Source organism: Eschrichtius robustus, chromosome X (assembly GCF_028021215.1).
Source record: "Eschrichtius robustus isolate mEscRob2 chromosome X, mEscRob2.pri, whole genome shotgun sequence".
Taxonomy (NCBI): domain Eukaryota; kingdom Metazoa; phylum Chordata; class Mammalia; order Artiodactyla; family Eschrichtiidae; genus Eschrichtius; species Eschrichtius robustus.
In genome coordinates, this window is record NC_090845.1 from 134,793,845 (window position 1) to 134,821,837 (window position 27,993).

Sequence of the window (27,993 nt, forward strand, 5' to 3'; positions counted from 1 at the left end):
ATGGGGTAACATGGCAGGGACAGAGCAGTTCCTCCTGAGCACATGTGCTATCACACGCATCCTTAGAAGATGGAACGGGCACGTGAAGACAGAGCAGAGGGAGAGGGGAAGATGCTGCCCTTGAAGACTGGAGTGACAAGGCCACAGGCTAAGGAAGCCAGCAGCCCCTAGAAGCTGGAAGAGGCCAGGAACAGACTGTCCCCTAGAGCTTCCACAGGGATACAGCCCTGCTGACACACTTTGCCCAAGGAAAACTGATTTCAGACTGCTGAACTCCAGAACCATGAGAGAATAAAGTTCTGTTGTTTACAGCCACCAAGTTTGGGATACCTTGTTAGGACAGCCAGACGAAATCCCTCCAGGGTGCTACTGGCATCTAGTGTGTAGAGACCAGGGACACTGCTAAATATCCTGCAATGCACAGGACTGCCTCCTACAACAGAGAATCATCTGGTCAAAAATGTCAGTAGTGTTGAGGTTGAGAAAATCTGGGCTATGGTGACACAATCTGGAGTTTAGGGCCACCAAGTGACGCCTGAATTTAAGAGGCTAAAGTTTCAAAGACTGACCATACCAAGTGTTGGCAAGAGCATGGAGCAACCAGAACTCTCACACACTCCTGGTGGGAACATAAACTGGTACAACCATGTTGGAAAACAGCTTCTTTAAAAGTTGACCAGGGCTTCCCTGGTGGCGCAGTAGATAAGAATCTGCCTGCCAATGCAGGGGACATGGGTTCGAGCCCTGGTCCAGGAAGATCCCACATGCCGAGGAGCAACTAAGCCCATGCGCCACAACTACTGAGCTTGCACTCTAGAGCCCGCAAGCCACAACTACTGAGCCTGTATGCCGGAACTACTGGAGCCCGCGTGCCTAGAGCCTGTGCTCCGCAATAAGAGAAGCCATCACAGTGAGAAGCCCATGCACCACAATGAAGAGTAGCCCCTGCTTGCCACAACTAGAGAAAGCCCACGTGCAGCAAATGAAGACCCAACACAGCCAAAAATAAATAAATAAAATTTAAAAAATTTAAAAAAAAGGTTGACCATATGTCTACCCTATTATCCAGCAATTCCACATATGAAAGCATATGTTCACAAAAAGATGTGTAGAACAATGTTCATAGCAGCCCTATTCATAACAGCCCCAACTGGCAGCAGATGAATGGGTAATGCACTGCATTCACACCACAGAGCACTGCTGAGCAAGAAGGAATGAATTGTTCCTGTGTGCAACGTGGATGAATCTCAAAATCATTACACTGGGTGAAAGAAGTAAGACACAAAGGCCTATATAACATATGCTTCCACTTACATGAATTGTCCCAGTATAGCCAAATCCAGAGAGACAGAAAACAGATTGGAAAGAGGGAAGAGATATGGGAACATATTGTATATGTATAACTGATTCACTTCGTTATAAAGCAGAAGCTAACACACCATCGTAAGGCAATTATACTTCAATAAAGATGTTTAAAAAAAAAAAAAAAGAAAACAGATTGGTGGTTACCAGGGGCTGAGGGAAGGCGAATGGGGAGTGGCGGGGTCTCCTTCTAGAGTGATGAAAATGTTCTGGAACTAGATAGCGTGGTGGTTGCACAACACTGTGAATGCACTAAATGCCACTGTAGACTTTAAAATGAACAATTTTATGTTTTGTGAATTTTGTCTCAATTGAAAAATTAAAAAGCCCTCTTGAAAGCAAACAGATATAACGTGTAAGAAGTGTCACAGAACTTTTCATTTTGAAACCTCAGTTTGTGACACACCAGAGGAGATGTGACAATTGCAGGGGCCTGGGTAGTGACCACAAATTTGTGGACACTGGGTGACACTTCATTGAGCTGAAACTCTGTTTCCCTGTCTGTAAAGTGGGTGTTGAACACTACAGGTGATCAATGCTACACGCTCCCTGTTGTCACTGTTACTACATTAAGTCTTCTTCAGCCCAGTCTCCATTTCTCCGGGTAAATCTGAGTCATACAGACCTGCTCTTTTGTTTCTAATGTATATTAATCAGGGTAGGCTAACTGCTGTAGCCAACGACCAGAAAATGTCTGTGGCTGAAGACGATGAAAGCTTATTTCACACTCCCACCACAGACCAATGCTGCTGGTGGTGGTGATATGTGAGGAGGATGGTGGCTTAGAAGTTCACGCTTGCAGAATTCACGCAGAGTCTTGCAGGGAGGTAGGTCTCTCTGCTCCCGTGCACGGCTGGCAGCTGCTGATTTGCTACGGGTTAAGAACTTACTAGAGCACAACAGTCCCATTGGCCTGGGCAGTATAGAAACATATGAGAATATTCATAACAGCCATCGAGCTCTGGTCTTGCTTTATATAAGTCCGACCTTGGAAGTCTTATTTGGACAAAGGGGCTTTTAGGAATCCCAAGATTTCCAATTTGGTTGTAGTGTCCTATGAAAATCACCTCCACAGATCCTGAAGAGATTGGAAAGGAAGGGCAGGGGCTGCAGAAAAAGCCACAAATGAGGAGGAATTTCACAGTGAATGGACTGCTCCAGCTCCCAAGGTTACTGCTCCTCAACCTGAGGCCGCAGATGGTGCTAAAGGTGCTCAGGAGCCCCCAGTGCCCATCCTGCCACTCTCTGCTGAGGACCGACTGGGCCTCAGACCTCTGCTGGAGTCAGGGCTGCAGCTCCCACTGCTCAGGCCTCTGAACGAATTCACATATTGACCAGAGGGCAGACAGCAGAAGCAAGAACTACTACAATCCTGCAGCCTGTGGAAGAAAAACCACATTCACAGAAAGATAGACAAGATGAAAAGGCAGAGGGCTATGTACCAGATGAAGGAACAAGATAAAACCCCAGAAAAACAACTAAATGAAGTGGAGATAGGCAACCTTCCAGAAAAAGAATTCAGAATACTGATAGTGAAGATGATCCAGGACCTCGGAATAAGAATGGAGGCAAAGATCGAGAAGATGCAAGAAATGTTTAACAAAGACCTAGAAGAATTAAAGAACAAACAAACAGAGATGAACAATACAATAACTGAAATGAAAAATACACTAGAAGGAACCAATAGCAGAATAACTGAGGCAGAAGAACAGATAAGTGACCTGGAAGACAGAATGGTGGAATTCACCACTGCGGAACAGAATAAAGAAAAAGGAATGAAAAGAAATTAGGACAGCTTAAGAAACCTCTGGGACAACATTAAACGCAACAACATTTGCATTATAGGGGTCCCAGAAGGAGAAGAGAGAGAGAAAGGACCCGAGAAAATATTTGAAGAGATTATAGTTGAAAACTTCCCTAACATGGGAAAGGAAATAGCCACCAAAGTCCAGGAAGCACAGAGAGTCCCATACAGGATAAACCCAAGGAGAAACACGCTGAGACACATAGTAATCAAATTGGCAAAAGTTACAGACAAAGAAAAATTATTGAAAGCAGCAAGGGAAAAATGACAAATAACATACAAGGGAACTCCCATATGCTTAACAGCTGATTTCTCAGCAGAAACTCTACAAGCCAGAAGGGAGTGGCATGACATATTTAAAGTGATGAAAGGGAAGAACCTACAACCAAGATTACTCTACCCGGCAAGGATCTCATTCAGATTTGAAGGAGAAATCAAAAGCTTTTCAGACAAGCAAAAGCTAAGAGAATTCAGCACAACCAAACCAGCTCTACAACGAATGCTAAAGGAACTTCTCTAAGTGGGAAACACAAGAGAAGAAAAGGACCTACAAAAACAAACCCAAAACAATTAAGAAAATGGTAATAGGAACATACATATTGATAATTACCTTAAACGTGAATGGATTAAGTGCTCCAACCAAAAGACACAGGCTCACTGAATGGATACAAAAACAAGACCCATATATATGCTGTCCACAAGAGACCCACTTCACACCTAGGGACACATACAGACTGAAAGTGAGGGGATGGAAAAAGATATTCCATGCAAATGGAAATCAAAAGAAAGCTGGAGTAGTAATAGTGTGGGACTTTAATACCTCACTTACACCAATGGACAGATCATCTAAACAGAAAATTAATAAGGAAACACAAGCTTTAAATGACACAATAGAACAGATAGATTTAATTGATATTTATAGGACATTCCCTCCAAAAACAGCAGATTACACTTTCTTCTCAAGTGCACACGGAACATTCTCCAGGATAGATCACAGCTTGGGTCACAAACCAAGCCTCAGTAAATTTAAGAAAATTGAAATCATATCAAGCATCTTTTCTGACCACAACACTATGAGATTAGAAATCAATTACAGGAGAAAAAACGTAAAAAACACAAACACATGGAGGCTAAACAATACATTACTAAATAACCAAGAGATCACTGAAGAAATCAAAGAGGAAATCAAAAGATACCTATAGGCAAATGACAATGAAAACACAACGATCCAAAACGTTGTGATGCAGCAAAAGCAGTTCTAAGAGGGAAGTTTATAGCAGTACAAGCCTATCTCAAGAAACAAGAAAAATCTCAAATAAACAATCTAACCTTACACCTAAAGGAACTAGAGAAAGAAGAACAAACAAAACCCAAAGTTGGCAGAAGGAAAGAAATCATAAAGATCAGAGCAGAAATAAATGAAATAGAAACAAAGAAAACAATAGCAAAGATCAATAAAAATAAAAGCTGGTTCTTTGAGAAGATAAACTAAATTGATAAACCATTAGCCAGACTCATCAAGAAAAAGAGGGAGAGGACTCAAATCAATAAAATTAGAAATGAAAAAGGAGAAGTTACAACAGACACCACAGAAATACAAAGCATCCTAAGAGACTACTTCAAGCAACTCTATGCCAATAAAATGGACAAGCTGGAAGAAATGGACAAATTCTTAGAAAGGTATAACCTTCCAAGACTGAACCAGGAAGCAATAGAAAATATGAACACACCAATCACAAATAATGAAATTGAAACTGTGATTAAAAATCTTCCAAAAAACAGAAGTCCAGGACCAGATGGCTTTACAGGTGAATTCTATCAAACATTTAGAGAAGAGCTAACACCCATCCTTCTCAAACTCTTCCAAAAAATTGCAGAGGAAGGAACACTCCCAAACTCATTCTATGAGGCCACCATCACCCTGATACCAAAACCAGACAAAGATACTACAAAGAGGGCTTCCCTGGTTGCGCAGTGGTTGAGAATCTGCCTGCTAATGCAGGGGACACGGGTTCGAGCCCTGGTCTGGGAAGATCCCACATGCCGCGGAGCAACTAGGCCCGTGAGCCACAATTACTGAGCCTGCGCGTCTGGAGCCTGTGCTCCGCAACAACAGAGGCCGCGATAGTGAGAGGCCCGCGCACCGCGATGAAGAGTGGCCCCCACTTGCCGCAACTAGAGAAAGCCCTCGCACAGAAACGAAGACCCAACACAGCCAAAAATAAATAAATTAAATAAATAAATAAATAAAAGATAGCATAAAAAAAAAGATACTACAAAAAAAGAAAATTACAGACCAATATCACTCATGAATATAGATGCAAAAATTCTCAACAAAATACTAGCAAACAGAATCCAACAACATATTAAAAGCATCATACACCATGATAAAGTGGGATTTATCCCAGGGATGCAAGGATTCTTCAGTATACACAAATCAATCAATGTGATACACCATATTAACAAACTGAAGAAAAAAAACATATGACCATCTCAATAGAGGCAGGAAAAGCTTTTGACAAAATTCAACACCCATTTATGATAAAAAAAATCTCCAGAAAGTGGGCATAGCGGGAACCTACCTCAACATAATAAAGACCATATACGACAAACCCACAGCAAACATCATTCTCAATGGAGAAAAACTGAAAGCATTTCCTCTAAGATCAGGAACAAGACAAGGAAGTCCACTCTCACCACTATTATTCAACATAGTTTTGGAAGTCCTAGCCATGGCAATCAGAGAAGAAAAAGAAATAAAAGGAATCCAAATTGGAAAACAAGAAGTAAAACTGTCACTGTTTGCAGATGACATGATACTATACATAGAGAATCCTAAAGATGCCACCAGAAAACTACTAGAACTAATCAATGAATTTGGTTAAGTATCAGGATACAAAGTTAATGCACAGAAATCTCTGGCATTCCTATACACTAATGATGAAAAATCTGAAAGAGAAATTAAAGAAACACTCCCATTTACCACTGCAACAAAAAGAATAAAATACCTAGGAATAAACCTACCTAGGGAGACAAAAGACCTGTATGCAGAAAAGTATAAGACACTGATGAAAGAAATTAAAGATGATACAAACAGATGGAGAGATATACCATGTTCCTGGATTGGAAGAATCAATATTGTGAAAATGACTATACTACCCAAAGCAATCTACAGATTCAATGCAATCCCTATCAAATTACCAATGGCATTTTTTACAGAACTAGAACAAAAAATCTTAAAATTTGTTCGAAGACACAAAAGACCCTGAATAGCCAAAGCAGTCTTGAGGGAAAAAAATGGAGCTGGAGGTATCAGACTCCCTGACTTCAGACTATACTGCAAAGCTACAGTAATCAAGACAATATGGTACTGGCACAAAAACAGAAATATAGATCAATGGAACAGGATAGAAAGCCCAGAGCTAAACCCACGCACATATGGTCAACTAATCTATGACAAAGGAGGCAAGGATATACAATGGAGAAAAGACAGCCTCTTCAATAAGTGGTGCTGGGAAAACTGGACAGCTACATGTAAAAGAAAGAAATGAGAACACTCCCTAACACCATACACAAAAATAAACTCAAAATGGATTAAAAACCTAAAAGTAAGACTGGACACTATAAAACTCTTAGAGGAAAACATAGGCAGAACACACTTTGACATAAATCACAGCAAGATCTTTTTTGATCCACCTCCTAGAGTAATGGAAATAAAAACAAAAATAAACAAATGGGACCTAATGAAATTTAAAAGCATTTGCAAACAAAAGGAAACTACAAACAAGACAAAAAGACAACCCTCAGAATGGGAGAAAATATTTGCAAATGAATCAACGGACAAATGATTTATCTCCAAAATATATAAACAGCTCATGCAGCTCAATATTACAAAAACAAACACCCCAATCCAAAAATGGGCAGAAGACCTAAATAGACATTTCTCCAAAGAAGATATACAGATTGCCAACAAACACTTGAAAGAATGCTCAACATCACTAATCATTAGAGAAATGCAAAACAAAACTGGAATGAGGTATCAGCTCACACCAGTCAGAATGGCCATCATCAAAAAATCTACAAACAATAAATGCTGGAGAGGGTGTGGAGAAAAGGGAACCCTATTGCACTGTTGGTGGGAATGTAAACTGATACAGCCACTATGGAGAACAGTATGGAGGTTCCTTAAAAAACTAAAACTAGAGCTACCACACAACCCAGCAATCCCACTACTGGGCATATACCCTGAAAAGACCATAATTCAAAAAGACACATGTACCCCAGTGTTCATTGCAGCACTATTTACAATAGCCAGGACATGGAAAAAACCTAAGTGTCCATCGACAGACGAATGGATAAAGAAGATGTGGTACATATATACAATGGAATATTACTCAGCCATAAAACGAAACGAAATTGGGTCATTTGTAGGTCAAGGTGTGGACCCCGAGAGAAGACGGAGGGGAGCCCAATCCCCGGAACAAAGGGGGGCCCACAGAAATCTGGCCTGACCCAACGGTCAGCCCTGGAAACCCCAGGCAGGACCTGTCTCACTGACCCCTCCTCATTTCCAGATGGGTGGGCCCAGGGAGGCGGGCGCCTTGCTCTGGGGGTCTGGCCTCAGGCCCTGGCAAGGGTCATGGAGAAGACTGGGGAGACCCCTCCTCACAGAGTACTTGGAGCCCAGCTGGCCCTGCCCCTTTTGTCAGCCGTGGGTGTCCCAGAATAGGTGGGTACACTGCCCCTCACTTCCTCTTCTGGTGTCTTATGCAGGTGAGTCACAGTCAGCAGAGGGAGCTGTCCCAGGCCCTGCAGGGTGTCAAGGTGGAGACTGAGCCGACCGCCATCGTCCGAGCACAGATGGACCCCACGGAGTTTGCTTGTCCCTTGTGAGCCCTGTTAGCCCCTGGGCACCATGGCCAGATGTGGAGGTCCTCACGCCCTTCTTTTCAGTGCAGGGAATGTGTCTTGAGAATTTTGCCTCAGGACAGCAGACAGAGGGCCCAGGCCCTGCCAGGGGGAAGGGGAGGCCCTGCCCTGAGTGAGCACACAGGGGGCCACCCACGCCAGGACAGTGGGAACCTTACAGAGTCCGGCCCACCCCTCCTACCAGCACCGAGGGGCCCAGGGCTGTGCCACAATCTACACCCGAGGTGCCCCCTCCATTCCTCTTACAGGGGCTCCAGGAACCGGGAGGTGAAGGCCCAGGTCTGAGGCACATGTCCTCAGGCCACAGAGCAGAGGAGGCCAAGGCAGCGCCAGGAGTCAAGGTGAGGTGCGTGCCCTGAGTGTGCACCCAGGGGCTCCCCCTCCCAGAACAGAGGGGACCCCACAAGGCCCAAGTCACCGCACCTCCCCACACCCCTCTCAGCCCCGGTCGATACCTGGGGCTGTGCTGGCTGCACCCTGAGGAGCCACCTCGCTTCCTTCTTCAGGTTGGCAGGGGACAGGCCGCCCAGGAGGAGCGCCCCTGTGATGCCCGAGGGCACCCCTCCAGGCGAGCCCTGTAAGTGGCCTTCGTCAGAGCTGCCCAGGGTGCGTGTCTCCGCCGAGGCTGCTCACACCCCCTCTCTCCCCCAGGTCCGTGGTCCGTATCTGTCACCCCTGCCCAGACTCCCGTCGGCGGCCCGACCCCAGTCATCAGGCCCCTGGTCGAGATGAGTGAGCTGCGCCAGCCTGAGGCAGACCTTCAGGCCCCAGTCCAGGCCCAGGGCCCGGTGGAGGCGCAGCTGTTCGGGGCTGCGGGGGAGGAGGCCGCATCCCCCTCGTCCTCCTCCTCCCCTGTCGCCTCCTCCTTCTCCGCCTATGCCGAGTCCTTGACCCAGGAGGCACTTACAGTGCTGATGGCTGACCTGGTGGGGTTCCTGCTGCCCAAGTATCGCACAAAGGAGACTACCACAGAGGCAGAAATGCTGACCATCCTCAGTGATTACCAGGACCACTTCCCCGTGGTCTTCAGCCGAGCCTCCGCGCACTCGCAGCTGGTCCTTGGCCTCGACGTGAAGGAAGTGGACCCCAGCAATCACTCCTATGTCCTCGTCCCCACCCTGGGCCTCGCCTACGATGGGATGCTGAGTGACGGGCCGAGCATGCCCAAGCCCGGCCTCCTGGTGTTGCTCCTGGGCCTGATCCTCCTGGAGGACGACTTTGTTGCCCTTGAGGAGGAGGTGTGGGGAGCACCTAGCAAGGTGGGTGTGTGTGCCGGGAGGGAGCACTACATCTATGGGGAGCCCAGGGAGCTCCTCACCAAAGTGTGGGTGCAGGAGGGCTACCTGGAGTACCGGCAGGTGCCCCACTGTGACCCCGCCCGCTACGAGTTCCTGTGGGGTCCCCGGGCCCATGCGGAGACCAGCAAGTGGCAGGTCCTGGAGCATCTGCCCAGTGTCAATACCTTGGATCCCAGGTCCTTCCCATCCCTGTGTGCAGAGGCTGTGAGCGATGAGGAAGAGGGGGCCTGAGCCAGAGCAGCAGCCAGGCTCCTTCCAGGCCCACGTCCAGCAGCTTCTCCCGTGGGGCAGGAAGGGAGGCTGATCCTTCCCTCTGAGTTTGAAGAGGGAGCGGTCAGCCTTCTAAGTAGTGAGGGCCCAGGCAGTTGGGGGAACCCGGTGTGCAACATCTTTGGGTTCCTGTTGTGTATGATGACATGGAATTTCATCTCTGTTTTCCTTAGGAAATTTTCAAATATTGTTCCACTTAAAAGAAGGCTTAATAAGCTTCACTATCTAAGTTTGTGAATGACATTAATCACACATGTATTTGCACTAATTCAGTTGAACGACAAGAGTTTTGCAATTGGGTAAAACAAATTGTAAGATTCCCATATTATTTTGTGATCCTGAACAAGATAACATGGCATTGGAATAGGAATTTACTTGGAAATGTGAAAGTAATTAGCAGTACAACTGAAGGCCACCCCATTGTTCCTCGGGACACTCTGTCGTCGGCTCAGTGGTGCGTGCCTTGCTGTGGGACTGTCCTGTGCCCACCATAGGGCAGGGCCAGGCCCCGGGCAGGTGGGCCAGATGGGGAGGGGCTGCCCTGGGGGGAGTGGGCATTGCTGGCGCCCATCTTCCTGGTGAGAGGCCACCCGCGGTGCCCTCAGGAAGGGAGAATGTGTGGGGATGGAGGGCCACCGGGTGGGGTATAGCAGAGGCACCTTGTTGGGGATCCTGGGGGGGCGTGCCCGGGACCCGAGGGATCTGGTGGCTGTTAGAAGTTCCTCTCTGTGTTATCATGCCCTCTGTTCAATGGTTTCAGTCAATGTTTCTCTTAGTAAATTTCCCTGAAACTTTCATCTGAGTCTGGCCTCTGCTGTGGGCAACGGAGGGAAAGGGCTGGGGGTAAGGGCGGGGGTCCAGAGTCGGATTCCTGCTCAGCGCCCATGGGACACCTCTCCAGTGAAAGGGTAGGCTAGGCACTTTGCAGACCCAGACATGGTGAGGGTTTTTCTTCCATTTCATAGGTGAATAGTAAAGTTTTAGCACAAACTGATAATTGCCTAAAAAGGCAGTAGAGAAATTAAAATGTAAATGAAAAACTTGATGATCTCAGCAGGAAAAAGGGAACATAGGAGCAAAAATAGTTGGACAGACAGTGCTATGGACTGAATATTTGTAAACCTGTCCCCCTCATTCACCTGTTAAATTCTAACCCCCAAAGGGATGGGATTTGGAGGTGGGGCCCTGGGAAGTGATTAGCCCATGAGGGGGGAGCCCTCATGAATGAGACTAGCTCCCTTATAAAAGAGACCCCAGACAGCTGCCTCATCCTCTTCTGCCATGTGAGAAGATGGCTAGTTGATAACAACTAGACAAGAAATCAGTCCATATAAAGAAGAGCTTTATTACTAGTACTTTATTACTCAGCCGTACAAAGGAACGAAATTGGGTCATTTGTAGAGACGTGGATGGATCTAGAGACTGTCATACAGAGTAAAGGGAGTCAGAGAGAGAAAAACAAATATCGTATATTAATGCATATACGTGGAACCTAGAAAAATGGTACAGATGAACCGGTTTGCAGGGCAGAAGTAGAGACACAGATGTAGAGCACAAACGTATGGACACCAACGTGGGAAAGTGGTGGGGGCGGGGGTGGTGGTGCTGTGATGAATTGAGAGATTGGGATTGACATATGTACACTAATATGTATAAAATGGATAACTAATAAGAACCTGCTGTAAAAAAAAATAAAACAAAATTCAAAAATTAAAAAAAGAAGAAAAAGGAAAAACAGTAGGTTTCTGACGTTGTCAATCACAGTAGAAACCCACCTGTAAAGACAGATTGACCTATGTGCCACCATGGGCTCTGCATCTCCAAGTTTGCTCCTCCGACTCCGCAGCCTTGCAGGGAGGCCTTCCTATTGGTGGAAGGCCAATGGGCGTGTCTTTTGCTTCCAGAGGCGCCAAGCCTTGGGACCTCACGCCCTCAGTGCGCGTGGCTACTGCAGCTTCCGTAGCAAAGCGCCTCCTCACGTGCTCTTCTGATCCAACCACTTTCTCTGTAAGGAGACGTCTAGATCTTTCTCCCTCATCTTCCTCGGGCTTCCGGGAGCACCCGGAAACCCACGTGGCGTTCGCACAGAGTGCCTGGGACAGTGGGCTGCACAGTTCCTGGCTGCAGTGCTGAGACGAGCTCTTCAGCCCCTTCTGAGCGGGACTCCGGCGTCATCCACAGAGTCAGAGAAAGTCAGGAGACAGGCGGGGGCTTTGCCGGGGGCTGGACTCCGCAGGTACCGGGGGCGCTGGGAAGGAGTGGGGGTGGGGGGAGGGGTACGGGCTGCTCGATGGGGAGTGGGGGAGGGGCGGCGGAGGGCAGCGGGCTGAAGGGGGGCTGGGGGAAGGGTCCCTCAGTGTGCTGGTCCGAGGGCAGGACAGCTGGCTGCCGGGGTGGCTGGTGGGGGGCGTTCTGGAGTTGGGGTGCAGAGGGTTGGGCTAATGGCTAAGCGTGGGGGGGGGGGGGTCCAGAGCGGAGGGCTTCCTGCTGGGCGGGTGGGGCCGGCTTTGGGGGCCAAAGGAGAGGACGACTGGCTGCGGGGGTGGAGAGGACGCGACGGGCGGGCCACTCCCCCTCCTCGGGCCGAGACACGAGGCGAGGGCTAAGGGCTGCTGCGTGTGGCGGGAGGAAGGCGGAGCTACTCCTGGCTGAGGCACGGGTCGATGGGGAGGACTTCCGGGCGTGGGCACGGTAGGCGTTGGGGGAGCTCCCGCCGGGGTGGGGGGTGGGGTGGGGGGCAGGACGCTCGTGGCAGGAAGGGGGCTCCGGCTCCCGGGTGGGCGGGGGCAAGAGGGGTGGGCTCTGCATCTGGGGTGCGAGAGGCGAGAGCCCCTGTCTCTGGGGGTGCTCGGGGGAGGACTCCCCGGCGTGGGGAGGTGAGAGAGGCAGTCTGATCTCTAAGCATGGGGGGCGCCCGGCTTGCAGGGCCCAGAGCGGATCGCCAGCAGGTGGTGGGTGGGGGAGGGTGTATGGGGGGATGTTGTGGGGGGGGGCGGGGAGGTGCTGCCTGGCCACGAGGGGCGTAAGTGATGCTGAGAGGGGAGGCGCTGGGGCTGCTGTGATCCGGTGGAGGCTGTTGACCATGGCAGATGGATTTGTGGGGGTCCAGGGAGGGGTCCCGCCCTGCTGCATGAGGCATCAAGAAGCTCCGCTGGCTGCCGGGGTGGGGCTAATGGCTAAGCGTGGGGGGGGTCCAGAGCGGAGGGCTTCCTCCTGGGCGAGTGGAGCCAGCTTTGGGGGCCAGAGGAGAGGACGACTGCCTGCGGGGGTGGGGAGGACGCGACGGGCGGGCCACTCCGCCTCCCCGGGCCGAGACAGGAGGGGAGGGCTAACGGCTGCTGCGTGTGGCGGGAGGAAGGCGGAGCTACTCCTGGCACAGGCGCGGGTCGATGGGGAGGACTCTCGGGCCCCCTCCTCGGGCTGAGACAGAGGCGAGGGCTAACGGCTGCTGCGTGTGGCGGGAGGAAGGTGGAGCTACTCCTGGCTGAGGCGCGGGTCGATGGGGAGGACTCCCGGGCGCGGGAGCGGTAGGCGTTATGGGAGCTCCCGCCGGGGCAGGGGGTGGGGTGGGGCGGAGGACGCTCGTGGCAGGAAGGGGGCTCCGGCTCCCAGGTGGGGGGGGGGGCAAGACGGGTGGGCTCTGCGTCTGGGGTGTGAGAGGCGAGAGCCCCTGGCTCTGAGGGTGCTGGGGGGGGGACTCCTCGGTGTGGGGAGGTGAGATAGGCAGTCTGATCTCTACGCATGGGGGGGCGCCCAGCTTCCAGGGCCCAGAGCGGAGCGCCACCAGCTGGTGGGTGGGGGAGGGTGTATGGGGGGATGTAGTGGGGGAGGGTCCAGAGCGGAGGGCTTCCTGCTGGGCGGGTGGGGCCGGCTTTGGGGGCCAGAGGAGAGGACGACTGGCTGCAGGGGTGGAGAGGACGCGACGGGCGGGCCACTCCCCCTCCTCGGGCCGAGACACGAGGCGAAGGCTAACAGCTGCTGCGTGTGGCGGGAGGAAGGCGGAGCTACTCCTGGCGCAGGTGTGGGTCGATGGGGAGGACTCCCGGGCGCGGGTGCGGTAGGCGTTATGGGAGCTCCCGCCGGGGCGGGGGGTGGGGTGGGGTGGGGGCGGAGGACGCTCGTGGCAGGAAGGGGGCTCCGGCTCCCGGGTGGGCGAGGGCAAGAGGGGTGGGCTCTGCGTCTGGGGTGCGAGAGGCGAGAGCCCCTGGCTCTGAGGGTGCTCGGGGGAGGACTCCCCGGTGTGGGGAGGTGAGAGAGGCAGTCTGATCTCTAAGCATGGGGGGCGCCCGGCTTGCAGGGCCCAGAGACGAGTGCCACCAGCTGGTTGCTGGGGGAGGGTTTATGGGGGGGATGTAGTCCGGGGAGGGGGGGCGGGGAGGAGCTGCCTGGCCACGAGGGGCGTAAGTGGTGCTGAGAGGGGCAGGCGCTGGGGCTGCTGTGATCCGGTGGAGGCTGTTGACCATGGCAGATGGATTTGTGGGGTCCAGGGAGGGGTCCTGCCCTGCTGCATGAGGCATCAAGAAGCTCCGCTGGCTGCCGGGGTGGCTGGTGGGGTCGTTCTGGAGTCGGGGTGCAGAGGGTGGGGTAATGGCTAAGCGTGGGGGGTCCCGGAGCGGAGGGCTTCTTGCTGGGCGGGTGGGGCCGGCTTTGGGGGCCAGAGGAGAGGACGACTGGCTGCGGGGGTGGGGAGGACGCGACGGGCGGGCCACTCCCCCTCCCCCGGCCGAGACACGAGGGGAGGGCTAATGGCTGCTGCGTGTGGCGGGAGGAAGGCGGAGCTACTCCTGGCGCAGGCGCGGGTCGATGGGGAGGACTCTCGGGCCCCCTCCCCGGGCTGAGACACGAGGCGAGGGCTAACGGCTGCTGCGTGTGGCGGGAAGAAGGCAGAGCTACTCCTGGCTGAGGCGCGGGTCGATGGGGAGGACTCCGGGGCGCGGGCACTGTAGGCGTTATGGGAGCTCCCGCCGGGGCAGGGGGTGGGGTGGGGGGGGAGGACACTCATGGCAGGAAGGGGGCTCCGGCTCCCAGGTGGGGGGGGGGGTCAAGACGGGTGGGGTCTGCATCTGGGATGTGAGAGGCGAGAGCCCCTGGCTCTGAGGGTGCTCGGGGGGGGGACTCCCTGGTGTGGGGAGGTGAGAGAGGCAGTCTGATCTCTACGCATGGGGGGGCGCCCGGCTTCCAGGTCCCAAAGCCGAGTGCCACCAGCTGGTGGGTGGGGGAGGGTGTATGGGGGGATGTAGTGGGGGAGGGTCCAGAGCGGAGGGCTTCCTGCTGGGCGGGTGGGGCCGGCTTTGGGGGCCAGAGGAGAGGAGGACTGGCTGTGGGAGTGGGGAGGACGCGACGGGCGGGCCACTCCCCCTCCTCGGGCCGAGACACGAGGCGAGGGCTAACGGCTGCTGCGTGTGGCGGGAGGAAGGCGGAGCTACTCCTGGCGGAGGCCCGGGTCGATGGGGAGGACTCCCGGCCGCGGGTGCGGTAGGCGTTATGGGAGCTCCCGCCGGGGCGGGGGGTGGGGTGGGGTGGGGGCGGAGGACGCTCGTGGCAGGAAGGGGGCTCCGGCTCCCGGGTGGGCGAGGGCAAGAGGGGTGGGGTCTGCGTCTGGGGTGCGAGAGGCGAGAGCCCCTGGCTCTGAGGGTGCTCGGGGGAGGACTCCCCGGTGTGGGGAGGTGAGAGAGGCAGTCTGATCTCTAAGCATGGGGGGCGCCCGGCTTGCAGGGCCCAGAGACGAGTGCCACCAGCTGGTTGCTGGGGGAGGGTTTATGGGAGGGATGTAGTCCGGGGGGGGGGCGGGGAGGAGCTGCCTGGCCACGAGGGGCATAAGTGGTGCTGAGAGGGGCAGGCGCTGGGGCTGCTGTGATCTGGTGGAGGCTGTTGGCCATGGCAGATGGATTTGTGGGGGTCCAGGGAGGGGCTCTGGCCCCCTGCATGAGGCATCGAGAAGCTCCAGGTCGCACTGGAGGCCATAGGGCACGATGAGCACTTGCAGTACTTCCTCACATCCTGGCCGCGGAGAGACTGGGGAGCGGGTATAAGGGGCGGTGTCTCAGGTGGGCGGAGGGAAGGATCCCACGTCCTGCGTGGAATCAAGTTGAGGCCCCTGAGGGAGGACTGAGGAGATGCTGGGCCCCAAACAGAGGGGGCCCCACAGATCCCCGACCCTGCTGTCAGCCCTGGGAGGCCCCGCGGTAGGATGGGCACACGCATTGTTTCTTTATTTCCCCATCAGGTCTGACAGACCCTGGGGACTTGGTATAAAGAACGGGGCCTCAGATCGTTAGAGGGGAAGGTCCAGGTGCTGCCAGAGTGAGGGCGAGGCCCCTGAGGGACGACTGAGGGGAGCCCACAGAAACCCATCCGTGTGGTCAGCCCTGGGCAACACCGGGGCGGGATGACCCCAGGCAGCATTTCCTGACATCCGGGTCCCAGAGAGAGTGGGGACTTGGGGTAAGGGGCAGGGCCTCAGGTGGGCAAAGGGGGGGTATCCCAGGTCCTGCCGGGCGTCAAGGTGAGGACCCTGAGGGAGGACAGAGGGGACCCTGGGCCCCAGAACAGAGGGGACCTCAGAGGAGCTCGCCCATGCTATTAGCCCTGGGAGGTCCCGGGCAGGGCTGACTTGACGTTGCAGGCTCTCACCTCTGCCACGTGGTTGGGGATGGACTCGTCCAGGGATGGGAGGACCTTGGTCTGAGGGGAAACATCAGGTCAGCAGAGGGAGGAGTCTCAGGATCTGCCAGGTGTCAAGGTGTGGACCTCGAGAGAAGACTGAGGAGAGCCCAATCCCCGGAACAATGGGGGGCCCACAGAGTCCGGCCCACCCCTCCTGCCAGCACCGAGGGGCCCAGGGCTGTGCCACAATCTACACCCGAGGTGCCCCCTCCATTCCTCTTACAGGGGCTCCAGGAACCGGGAGGCGAAGGCCCAGGTCTGAGGCACGTGTCCTCAGGCCACAGAGCAGAGGAGGCCAAGGCAGCGCCAGGAGTCAAGGTGAGGTGCGTGCCCAGAGTGTGCACCCAGGGGCTCCCCATCCCAGAACACAGGGGACCCCACAAGGCCCAAGTCACCGCACCTCCCCACACCCCTCTCAGCCCCGGTCGGTACCTGGGGCTGCGCTGGCTGCACCCTGAGAGGCCACGTCGCTTCCTTCTTCAGGTTGGCAGGGGACAGGCCGCCCAGGAGGAGCGCCCCTGTGAGGCCCGAGGGCACCCCTCCAGGCGAGCCCTGTAAGTGGCCTTTGTCAGAGCTGCCCAGGGTGCATTTCTCCGCCGAGGCCGCTCACACCCCCTCTCTCCCCCAGGTCCGTGGTCCGTATCTGTCACCCCTGCCCAGAGTCCCGTCGGCGGCCCCACCCCAGTCATCAGGCCCCTGGTCGAGATGAGAGAGCTGCGCCAGCCTGAGGCAGACCTTCAGGCCCCAGTCCAGGCCCAGGGCCCGGTGGAGGCGCAGCTGTTCGGGGCTGCGGGGGAGGAGGCCGCATCCCCCTCGTCCTCCTCCTCCCCCGTCGCCCCCTCCTCCGCCTATGCCGAGTCCTTGCCCCAGGAGGCACTTACTGTGCTGATGGCTGACCTGGTGGCGTTCCTGCTCCTCAAATATCGCACCAAGGAGCCGATCTGCAAGGCGGAGATGCTGAATATGGTCCTCCGTGACCATCGGGACCACTTCCCCGTGGTCTTCAGCCAAGCTTGCGAGTGCATGCAGCTGGTGTTTGGCGTGGACGTGAAGGAGGTGGACCCCCGCGAGTGCACCTATGTCCTGGTCCCCACCCTGGGCCTCACCTGTGATGCAGTGCTGAGCGACGGGCAGAGGCCCAAGGCCGGCCTCCTGGTGATGGTCCTGTGCCTGATCGCCCTGTACGGTGACCGCGCCCCTGAGGAGGAGGTCTGGGAAGCACTTAGCGTGATGGGGGTGTGTGCCGGGAGGAAGCACTGCATCTACGGGGAGCCCAGGGAGCTGCTCACCAAAGTGTGGGTGCAGGAGGGCTACCTGGAGTACCGGCAGGTGCCCCACAGCGACCCCGCCCGCTACGAGTTCCTGTGGGGTCCCCGGGCCCACGCGGAGACCAGCAAGTGTCAGGTCCTGGAGCATCTGCCCAGTGTCAATACCTTGGATCCCAGGTCCTTCCCATCCCTGTGTGCAGAGGCTGTGAGCGATGAGGAAGAGGGGGCCTGAGCCAGAGCAGCAGCCAGGCTCCTTCCAGGCCCACGTCCAGCAGCTTCTCCCGTGGGGCAGGAAGGGAGGCTGATCCTTCCCTCTGAGTTTGAAGAGGGAGCGGTCAGCCTTCTAAGTAGTGAGGGTCCGGGCGAGTTGGGGGAAGCCGGTGTGCAGCATCTTTGGGTTCCTGTTGTGTATGATGACATGGAATTTCATCTCTGTTTTCTTTAGGAATTTGTCAGATGTTGGTTCTTTTAATAGAAGACTAAACAAGCTTCAGTGTCTAACTTTGTGCATGACATTGATCCCACCTGTATTTGTACTAATCCAGTTCAAGAACAAGAGTTTTGCTGTTCTGTAAGAGAGGTTGGGAAATATCCCAGTTCATTTTGTGACCGTGTACAACATAACAGGAAATAAGAATTAGAACTCTTTTGGAAATGTGGAAGTACTTAGCAGTAATATAGATGGGGGAAGAATTAGAAAAATAAAAGTAATCGTAGTTCCAGTTCTTGCTTCTTCCCTGTCTTGTCTGTCATTCTATAACACTAACTATCTCTGTTCAGTTGGATTTGCATGGGTATTTTAAGAAAGTAGGAGAAGATTAATCTGCGTCAATAAGCCCCCTGCCCACTGGCTTGTTTATTCCGCACACCTCCAGGGAGCCTCTGCTCTCCGGAAGGGCCTGTGTTAGTAGCGGGAATGCTAGGAAAAGCAGGACACACCCACACCTAGGGGGATGGTCTAGGAGCCGCAGTCACATGAGGAAGGTGGTGAGACGTCCCCCAAGTCCCACAGAACAAGTCAACACGGGACGAGGCGGTGGGGCTCCAGGAGCGAGCCCTGGAGTGTAAGTGCCCCGAGCCAGGGCAGTTTGGGCCTCTGGGAAGCGGGGCTTCCTTCTGTGGGAGGTGATGGTGATGGAGCTGGGTGGTGGCAGCAGCCAGACCTGCAGAGGGTGTGTCTTGGGTTTGAGGGGAAAGTCTGAAATGGGACATGGCTGTGAGATGTCCTTATGGATCATGGATAAAGGCGAGAGGAATCCCGTCCTGGGGCAGGAAGGAAGGGGTGCCGGCTCTTGTCGCGTCGCGGTGGACCACACTGAAGCGGCAGGTGTTTTATCCCCACCATCTGCAAGGATTTCCAGAGAAGTGAGGATCTTGCGCTTTGAAGTACTGCTCAGTATTCCCTGGGCTGGCCCTGCTCTCCCTGCCCTGGGAGAGCCAGTTACCAACTATATTGAAACGACTATTTTAGTCACCTGGAGTTTACTTTGGCCACCTGTGAGCAAGGTCTAGATTTCACTGGGATGAAACGGATGAAAATAGGTGGTTTGAACGAAGAGAGGCTGCCAAAGCGGAAAGGACTCGCTGTGTGACTGGAATCCTGGGAGCTTTGCGTGAGCTGCGCCCAGCTGGGGAAAACACCACCCCTCCCTCCCCGCCGACAGACACACACACACACACATCCAAATTGAATAATACATCCTCCAGGAGTAAAACACACAGAGCAGCAATTTTGGCTGGTTTTCTATTCCGTTTCCTATGGAGCTGCAAATTCTCTGAGATGTCATGAAAAGAAAAGAATTTCCAGAGGAAAGAGGGACAGAGTCTGGGATCAGAATAATACTAGAAATAAGTCCTAGCCACTAAAGAAGCAATGTCCGCCAGTGTCCCCGGGTTCAGGCAGGTTCAGAAATGTGGCGGCATCAGAGACCCACAGGTTCGGGCCGTGACCTGGCATCGAAAGGAAGGAGCAACTTCTGGGCCTAATGAGATTGTGAGGTCACTGCCGTGGGAGGTGCAGACGGCGCCGGGGGCTAAAGAGGCAGCCCTCCCTGCTGAGCGCCGTAGAGCAACGTGAACGTTAACGTGTGATCCTGGATTTGAAGCACCTGCCACATAGCAGGCGGGCACTTGGAAAAGGAGGAGAATTTCAAGGCCAACGTGACCTGCTCAGACACTCCTGCCGGAAAAGAAGGGGATTTTGTCATCACAAATGGTAAGCGCTGCTTCTGTTGAGCCTCTACTAGGCAGCGTGGGCTTGGAGAGACGTCAGGTGCTCGTCCCCATCCTGCCTTCCTCTCCTCCCCGCACAAATGGGGACACAGCACTGCCAGTCCTCTTTACTTAGGAGGGGTCACGTGATGACCTTTTGCCACTGAATTCTGAGCAGAAGCACTTTTGTCACGGCCAACTGTGTAGAAGGCACAGCGGGGCCGGGGGTTAATCCTCAAGGCATGACAACACAGACACAGACCACTGTGTTTCCTCCCCCAGGGTCTTAAGTCCTGCACCTTTGACCCTTAGATGTGAGATGCCAGACTCTGTGCCTTTAAGGCCCTGGGCAGGGTTGGAGGTGTTCCAGAGAGAGGCTGCGCCACAGGGAGCCCGCGGAGGGAATTCCCCCAAGCCACCCGCACCCTTAGGTCCCTGAGCGGCACCCATCCGTCCCCGCGGGGCTGTGCTGAGTCTCTGTCAGGAGGGCAGCCGCCAGCTGCCAAACGGCCCTGTTGCGGTCGGGGGCGTCCTCGGGGGGCCCAGCCCCGAGTCCCCCCCGGGGTGACCCCGCTGCCCCCAGCGCCCACTCTCTCCGGAACCTGGCCTCGGTCTGCGCAGCCTGGCTTCTGCCCTGCCTGTCCCCCCACTGAGAGCCGCTTAGGCCCCGGTCCTGATGACCTCATGCACGTGTGTTTATCTGAAAGTGCCAGAGAAGCATCCCCTCGCACCAATATCATGCTTCGGGTGGAGCTGGCAGGACGTGATGTAGCCACCCGGCGAGTCTCCTCGTGGTTGGCAAATGATAATCATGGCCGCGTGGATGTGGGGCGAATCTCTGTGCTTCCGAGTTGTTTTGAAATCATTCCCTACGTAATGCCCAAATGTTTGAGTACACTGATGGCCTTCTGAATGTGACCGTGAGGTTTTGGTTTTTGAGCCTGAGTGCGAGAGGCAGAGGGGCGTCTTGTGAGCCCCGCGCAGGGCCGGCTAGGACTCTGGTGTCCCCGATCAGGGTGTCTGAGCAGAGGGCCAGGCTGCAGCAGATGGCAGGGGTGGTCCCCAGGGCGCTCCCCCAGGCCCCAGCCACCCGCAGACCCGCATGAGGATGTGGAAAGGAGCCAGGCAGGAGAGGGCTTTGGGGTCCCGGTGATGCAGGCTGTGAAGAGGGTCAGCCGCCCCAGAGAGGGGGAAGGGGCAGCGCCCACGAGACCCCATGTGACCTGCCCTGGGCTGGCCGGGGGCGGCCGGTGGGAGCAGGCGCCTCTGCCGGCGAGCTGCAGCCCTGGACCCCAGCAGGAAATGGGTGCTCCGGGACCAGACCCCCGTGGGGCACTCCCGGGGGTAGGCAGGGATTCCTAGTGCCCGTTCGTGCAGTGAACTGACTGATGGGGGACAGCGCCAGCCCAGGCACGGCCGCGGCAGGCAGGGCAGCAGCGGCCGGGACACGCCAAGAGCACCCCAGGGACATTCCGGGAGGCACTTTTCAGGGGGGCAGCAGTACCCTCCCCAGTAGACTCTGGACGAGCACACACCACCCCGGCACCCAGCCAGTCCTGACCAGGGCGGGGCAGAGCACACGGGAGCTCCCTGCCCATCAGCGGGAAGGTCTGACGTCCTCTGCGTGCCCTGAGCCTGCCCCGTGAGGGGCTGGTGTGAGTTGTCTCAGCCGTGGCCCTGTTTCCCGAGAAGCCCCCGTTCCCGGGCCCCAGCTAAAGTCTGCTCTGAGCTCCAGCCCCCTTGGCAAAGCGCTGACCTCCTGCCTGCCTCTCGCCTACCCTCCTCTGTGGCAAACATCGCCGGCTGCTGCTTGAGGGGCCTTCGTGAGCAAGTAAGGGGTCCCGGGCCTTTGCCTGTCCTTGGTCCCTGAGCTGGGGCTGGGCACAGGGACGGGGCTGGGCACAGGGATAGGGCTGGGATGGTGGCGGGATGCAGGGTGTGAAGCCAAGGGACATTCACAAGACAGCAGCAGGGTGCAAAGCCACGTGCGCTCAAGCATCCAGAGGAGGTGCATCCACAGGGCCCTGAAGGGCACAGACACTCACGCCCGTGAGGACACTGTGAGAGTCCTCCAGCCCGGCGGTCCCCGTGCTTTGAATGCAGGCTTGCCGCCTGCCTGACAGCCAGTCTGCCGGGGGAAGTGAGCCTGCAGGAGAAGGTGGGGCCACCACGCCGCCGGGAGAGACGGGAGCGGAGTGGGCAGTGGAAGGAGAGAGCAGGGCCCAAGCCTGCGCAGAAGAGCCGCCTTCAGAGGGCCGTGCCTCGGACCCCCACGTCCAGATGGAAACCTTCTCCATCCTCACGCCCTCTCTGCTAGATCCCACCTCTCCTCCAGGGTCTCATCTTCATTTCAGGGGAGGTGGCGTCTTGACAGGGTTTAGGAGAGTCCCCGTGGGCAGGGTCCGACGTCAGGCTCTCAGCGTCCTCATCTGTAGAATGGAGAGTGTAACAGTACAACTTCTGAGCCTTGATATGAGATTGTGTTCGGTTCCTGGAGCCGCCCAACAAGGCAGCACAAATTGAAGTTGCCAGTGGGGTTGCGACTTCTCTCCCTTTTCTGAAGGCTCAAGTGAAAAACATCACGGTGCTGGCAGGGCCATGCTTCCTCTGATGGCTCTGGAGGAGGGTTTTTCTTCTTTCTTCCATCTCGTGATGTCCCCAAGTGTTCCCTGGTTTATGGCTGGATTACTCCAGTCTCTGCCTTCATTTTCACATGGCTGTCTCCCCTCTGGTCATGCCTACGGCCAATTTGCCCTCTTCTTCTAAGGATACCGGTCATATGGGATTAGGCCCAGTCTAATGACCTCATCTTTTTTTTTTTTTTAACATCTTTATTGGAGAATAATTGCTTTACAATGGTGTGTTAGTTTCTGCTGTATAACAAAGTGAATCAGTTACACATATACATATATCCCCATATCCCCTCCCTCTTGCGTCTCCCTCCCACCCTCCCTATCCCACCCCTCTGGGTGGTCACAAAGCACCGAGCTGGTCTCCATGTGCTATGCGGCTGCTTCCCACTAGCTACCTATTTTACATTTGGTAGTGTATATATGTCCATGCCACTCTCTCACTTTGTCCCAGCTTACCCTTCCCCCTCCCCATGTCCTCAAGTCCATTCTCTACGTCTGCATCTTTATTCCTGGCCGGCCCCCTAGGTTCTTCAGAACCATTTTTTTTTTTTTTTTTTTTTTTAGATTCCATATATATGTGTTAGAGTACGGTATTTGTTTTTCTCTTTCTGACTTACTTCACTCGGTATGACAGACTCTAGGTCCATCCACCTCACTACAAATAACTCAATTTCGTTTCTTTTTATGGCTGAGTGATATTCCATCATATATATGTGCCACATCTTCTTTATCCATTCATCTGTCGTTGGACACTTAGGTTGCTTCCATGTCCTGGCGATTGTAAATAGTGCTGCAATGAACATTGTGGTACATGTCTCTTTCTGAATTATGGTTTTCTCAGGGTATATGCCCAGTAGTGGGATTGTTGTAATGACCTCATCTTAACTCGACTACATCTGCAAAGGCCCTATTTCCCAATAAGTTCCCCTCGCAGGTACTGGGGATGAGGGTTCCAGCATACCTTTGGGGGGGCATAATTTAACCCCAAACAAATATGCCACAAGGTGTCACCTGCATATGAAGTGCCTGACCCAGTGTAGGTGCTCAATGCCAAGGGGCTATTATTACTGCGTATCCAAGATCTACCTTTCCCCAGGCTGTAGCCCTGGACCCCATCATGAAATGTGTACTCTTGGGACACGTCCCTGCGGGACACTCCAGGATGGAAGAAGTGCACCTCTGGAAACAGACACTCCTTTTGCCCCTTATTGGAGGCGACCGTCAGGTGTGGGTGACGTCTTGCCTCAGGGTCGTGGCAGCTAAGAGGCCCAAAGCAACCCCCCCAACCCCGCTGACTTCTCTGGAGGCATTTCCAGGATCCAGCATCTTTAGCAGCAGCCTCTGTGTGGGCACACACCACGCAGTTCCCAAACCAATCTTACCCAGAGTGGGGAAGATTAGACAGCAGCCCTGGCTTGAGGACTCTCAGTCAAGGTCCCGCTCCTCTGAGAAGCCCGTGTTTCCCCACGCATACCTAATGGTTTGCTCTGAACTCCCGTTTCCTTGGCAACAAGCTGAATCTTGCCTGGGTCTTGACAGACCTCTTTAAGTAACACTGGCAGATATCCTAAAGCCATTCTTGAGCAAGTACGGGGTTCCAGGTCTACACCTGGCCTCATTAGGGGGCTCCTGCCGTAGTCCAGGCAAACATCTATGAGGCTGGATCAAGGCACTGACTGCGGGGCTTGAGAAGAAAGTGGATTCCAGATATGTTTATGCAGTGGAAGAGGCCGGGCTTGTGTATCATATGGGCTTGGAGGTTAAGGGAGAGGGAAAGCTGAAGATAATTTAGGAAGGGTTTGTTTCACACTTACAGGCTCTGTGTGCTTGTGTTTGGTTTCCTTTCTATTTCCTTTTCTAACATACCCATCACCTTTTGTCCAAAGTTTCCTTTTGTCCTTTTTATTTTGAAAATGTCAATAGACTTTATTTATTTTGACCTTTTCCTTTAAGATTTGAAAACATTTTGTGAAAATAGCAGAATTCTTACATGCCCCTCACCTGTTCCCTCTATTACTAACATTTTACATTAATATGACAGACTTATTACAATTAATGAGCAGGTATTGATGCATTATTTTTTATCAACTAAAGCCCGTACTTTACTCAGATTTCTGTAGTTTTTACCTAAATGTCCTTTTCCCACTCCAGGAATCCAGCCAGGAAACCCATGACATTTAGTTGTAATGTCTCCTTGGCCTCCTCTTAGCTTTAACAGTTTCTTTGTTTTTGATGATCTTGACAGTTTTGAGGAGCACTCATTAGGTATTTTGTACCATGTCCCTCAGTTGGGATTTGTCTGCTATTTTACTCATGATTAGTCTGGGGTTATGAGTGTGGAGGAGGAGGATTACAGATGTAAAATGCCATTCTCATCACACCATGCCAAGTGTGTACACACCATTAGCACGATTGAGCACTGATGACGTTCACCTTGAGCATCTGGCTGAGGTAGTGCTTGTCAGGTGTCTACACTGTAAAGTGACTGTTTTGTGCCCCCTTTTCATACTGTCCTCTTTGGAAGAAAGTCACTACGTGTGGTCCATACTTCAGGGGTGAGGAGTTGTGCTGCACTTTCTTGAAGTGCAAGTACCTGTATAAACTGGAAGTTTTCTCTATGGGAGATGTGTCTATTCTTCCTTATTTATGTAATTAATAAATCATTTATTTTTCTCAGTATGGACTCATGGTATTTGTATGACACTTTGGGGGTAAAATCCAATATAACTTTATATATTTTTATTTTCAAATTGTTGTAGGATTGGCCCTCGGTGCTCTTCCTGTTAGCTCCCTTCGTACATACTTTTGTCATACCCCTGGAAATACTGCTCTTTTTTTTTTTTTTTGAGCACTTTCTTTTCACACACTACAAGATGCCCCAGGCTCATTTTGCATATTTCCTGTCCCAATTCTAGAATCATCAATTTCTCCATGGATCCCTTGTTCCTTTTATTGTAAAACGCTATGAAAAAACTAGATCTGGGCACTACGTGTGCTCATTGCTACTGGGGTGTCATGGCTTCTAGGACCCCTTGGCTGACAGAGCAAAGAATTATATGTGTGCTTACTACTCTTTATTTATATATCTCTAAATATTTTATATGTAATCATCTGCATATATATTAAGCTAAACAAGAGTGCTTACTGATGTCTCCAACTCTGACCCACTATCACATAGATCATTACTGCCTCCCCTGCTTGCTTCTCTGCAAATTTCCACTCAATAGTGAAAAACCTTGAGATTGATAAATTGTGTGTTAGTGTCCCATTGTCTCTACTGAGCAGCCCCCAGGACCTGGTTATCTCTGGAGGAACTGCTAAAATTGAATTTATAGGCCTGCAAAGCAGCAGCTCCAGGACTCCCTGGGACCTCATCAAAGTGGTGCCTGCCTTCCAGGCTCTGGACTCTGAGAAGCCTGCCTGGTCTCTGTCTGTGAAGCTCTTGACAGGGCAACAGTGTCTGTTATTCAGGTGTCTGAACTGACAATCTAACTCTTCATGCCTGTTTGGGTTGAAGCCACCTGTAGCTAAGTTTGGGCTGCTCGATCTGTCCACAGGAAACTATCTCTTTTCTCTTTACATTTTTTTTAAAATTATTCTTTTCCATTGTGGTTTATCACAGGATATTGAATATAGTTCCCTGTGCTATACAGTAGGACCTTGTTGTTTATCCATCCTATACATACTAGCTTGGATCTGCTAATCCCAAACTCCCAATCCTTCCCTCCCCCACCCCTCTCCCCCTTGGCAACCACAAGTCTGTTCTCTATGTCTGTGAGAGTCTCTCTCTGTTTCATAAAAGTTCATTTGTGTCATATTTTAGATTCCACATATAAGTGATATCCTATGGTATTTGTCTTTCTCTGTCTGACTTCACTTAGTATGATAATCTCTAGGTCCATCCATGTTGCTGCAAATGGCATTATTTAATTCTTTTTTACGGCTAAGTAGTAGTCCATTGCATATATGTACCACATCTTCTTTATCTATTCATCTGTCGATGGACATTTAGCTTGCTTCCATGTCTTGGCTATTGTGAATAGTGCTGCTATGAATATAGGGGTGCATGTATCTTTTGGAATTAGAGTTTTGTCCAGATATATGCCCGGGAGTGGGATTGCTGGATCATGTGGCAACTCTATTTTTAGTTTTTTGAGGAACCTCCATACTGTCTTCCATAGTGGCTGCACCAACTGACATTCCCACCTACAGTGTAGCAGGGTTCCCTTTCTCCACACCCTCTCCAGCCTTTGTTATTTGTAGACTTCTTAATGATGGCCATTCTGACCGGCGTGAGGTGGTACTTCATCGTAGTTTTAATTTGTATTTCTCTAAGAATTAGTGATGTTGAGCATATTTTCATCTGCTTTTTGGCCATCTGTACGTCCGGGACAGGCTCCACGGTCATACTGTCGAGATAAGAGCCCCGAGCTCAGCGGGAGGAGAGAGCGCACACACCAGTCCACCAGAACCAGAAGACTGGGGGCTCCCTTCTTTGCACTTTGGCGGCAGGTAGAGCAGGCCCCCTGAGACGGGCACACTGGGCGGTGCAGGAGAGGAGTGCCGTCACCCTGGGCGCTGACCTGCAGGTGCCGCCCGGCCCGGGCTGCTTGCGCTTACAGCCCGAGGCCCGCTGATGCGCGCTCAGCCCCTTTCTAGGGTTCATTGACTGGGGCACACCTTCACTTTTAAGGAGTAGGTTGCTCTCCTCTTGGTCGTGGACTTCCATAGGCCTCCTGACCTGGGACCACAGGGAGATGCTCCTATTTAAAATCCACTTTCCCATTCACCTCAGCCCGTGGGGAACTTGCTTACGTGTAACTCTACAGAGAAAGGGGAGATTGTGCAGACTGTAATATCAAGCTCTCTGCTTTTCACCAAAGGCACCTTTTGATTTAAGAAATCTAGGCTGCCTGGCGTCAGTAAAGAGAGCAGCGGCGTACCTCACGCCAGCGCTGAGTCCCTCTAGACTTTGCACCGCATGTCTGCGCACTGGCGTTGGCTGAGCTCCCGCCCTCCTGGGCTGGGTAGAGGCAGCTGCCCAAGCTCCCGCAGGAGTAAAGGGGACGCGAGAAGGGGCTTCACAGGCTGACCTGTGACAGCCACATAGAGTCGCCGAACCACTCGTGCCCGGGCCACCAGAGGAGAGGCCAGGCTGGTCCCGAGCCCTGGGCTTGACTTCTGTTCCCAGGGCGTCCCAGGCGACAGTGTCTAGGACAGTGGAAAGGCTTCTCAACCGGAAAGGGTGGCTCAGAGAGAGAGAGGGCTGCGTCACAAGTGCTCCAGACTCTGTAAGGGTGACCCTGGAGGCCGAAGCGGGCAGAGCCACGTGAGTCTGGCGATCGATGGCGGACTCACTTGCCACCAGCTCTGCCCGAGCCTCCTTCAGCCCCGTGGTCAGCCCGGGGCTGCCCGTCCACCAGCCTCGGCCTCGTCGCCCTCGCTGCCGGCTGTGCCGATACCAGCCGCGGCAGGGCCCCGAGGGCTCAGCACCACGCGGGCACACACGTGACTGAGCCAGCTCGCACTGGTCAACGACGTAAATTCTGGAA

General features: G+C 53.3%; 3 protein-coding genes across 3 annotated transcripts in view; 2 read left to right on the forward strand and 1 right to left on the reverse strand.

Annotated features, from left to right (window-relative positions):
- The window catches only part of TEX28 (testis expressed 28), a 53,711-nt gene that overhangs the window by 3,163 nt on the left and 22,555 nt on the right, over positions 1–27,993 (reverse strand). The window lies entirely within an intron of this gene.
- Positions 8,824–9,624, forward strand: LOC137757475 (melanoma-associated antigen 9-like). The gene has a single exon (XM_068534173.1). It carries the CDS (start codon positions 8,824–8,826, stop codon positions 9,622–9,624), a length of 801 nt encoding a protein of 266 aa, XP_068390274.1.
- On the forward strand, positions 17,035–17,829 carry LOC137757354 (melanoma-associated antigen 10-like). The gene has a single exon (XM_068534069.1). It carries the CDS (start codon positions 17,035–17,037, stop codon positions 17,827–17,829), a length of 795 nt encoding a protein of 264 aa, XP_068390170.1.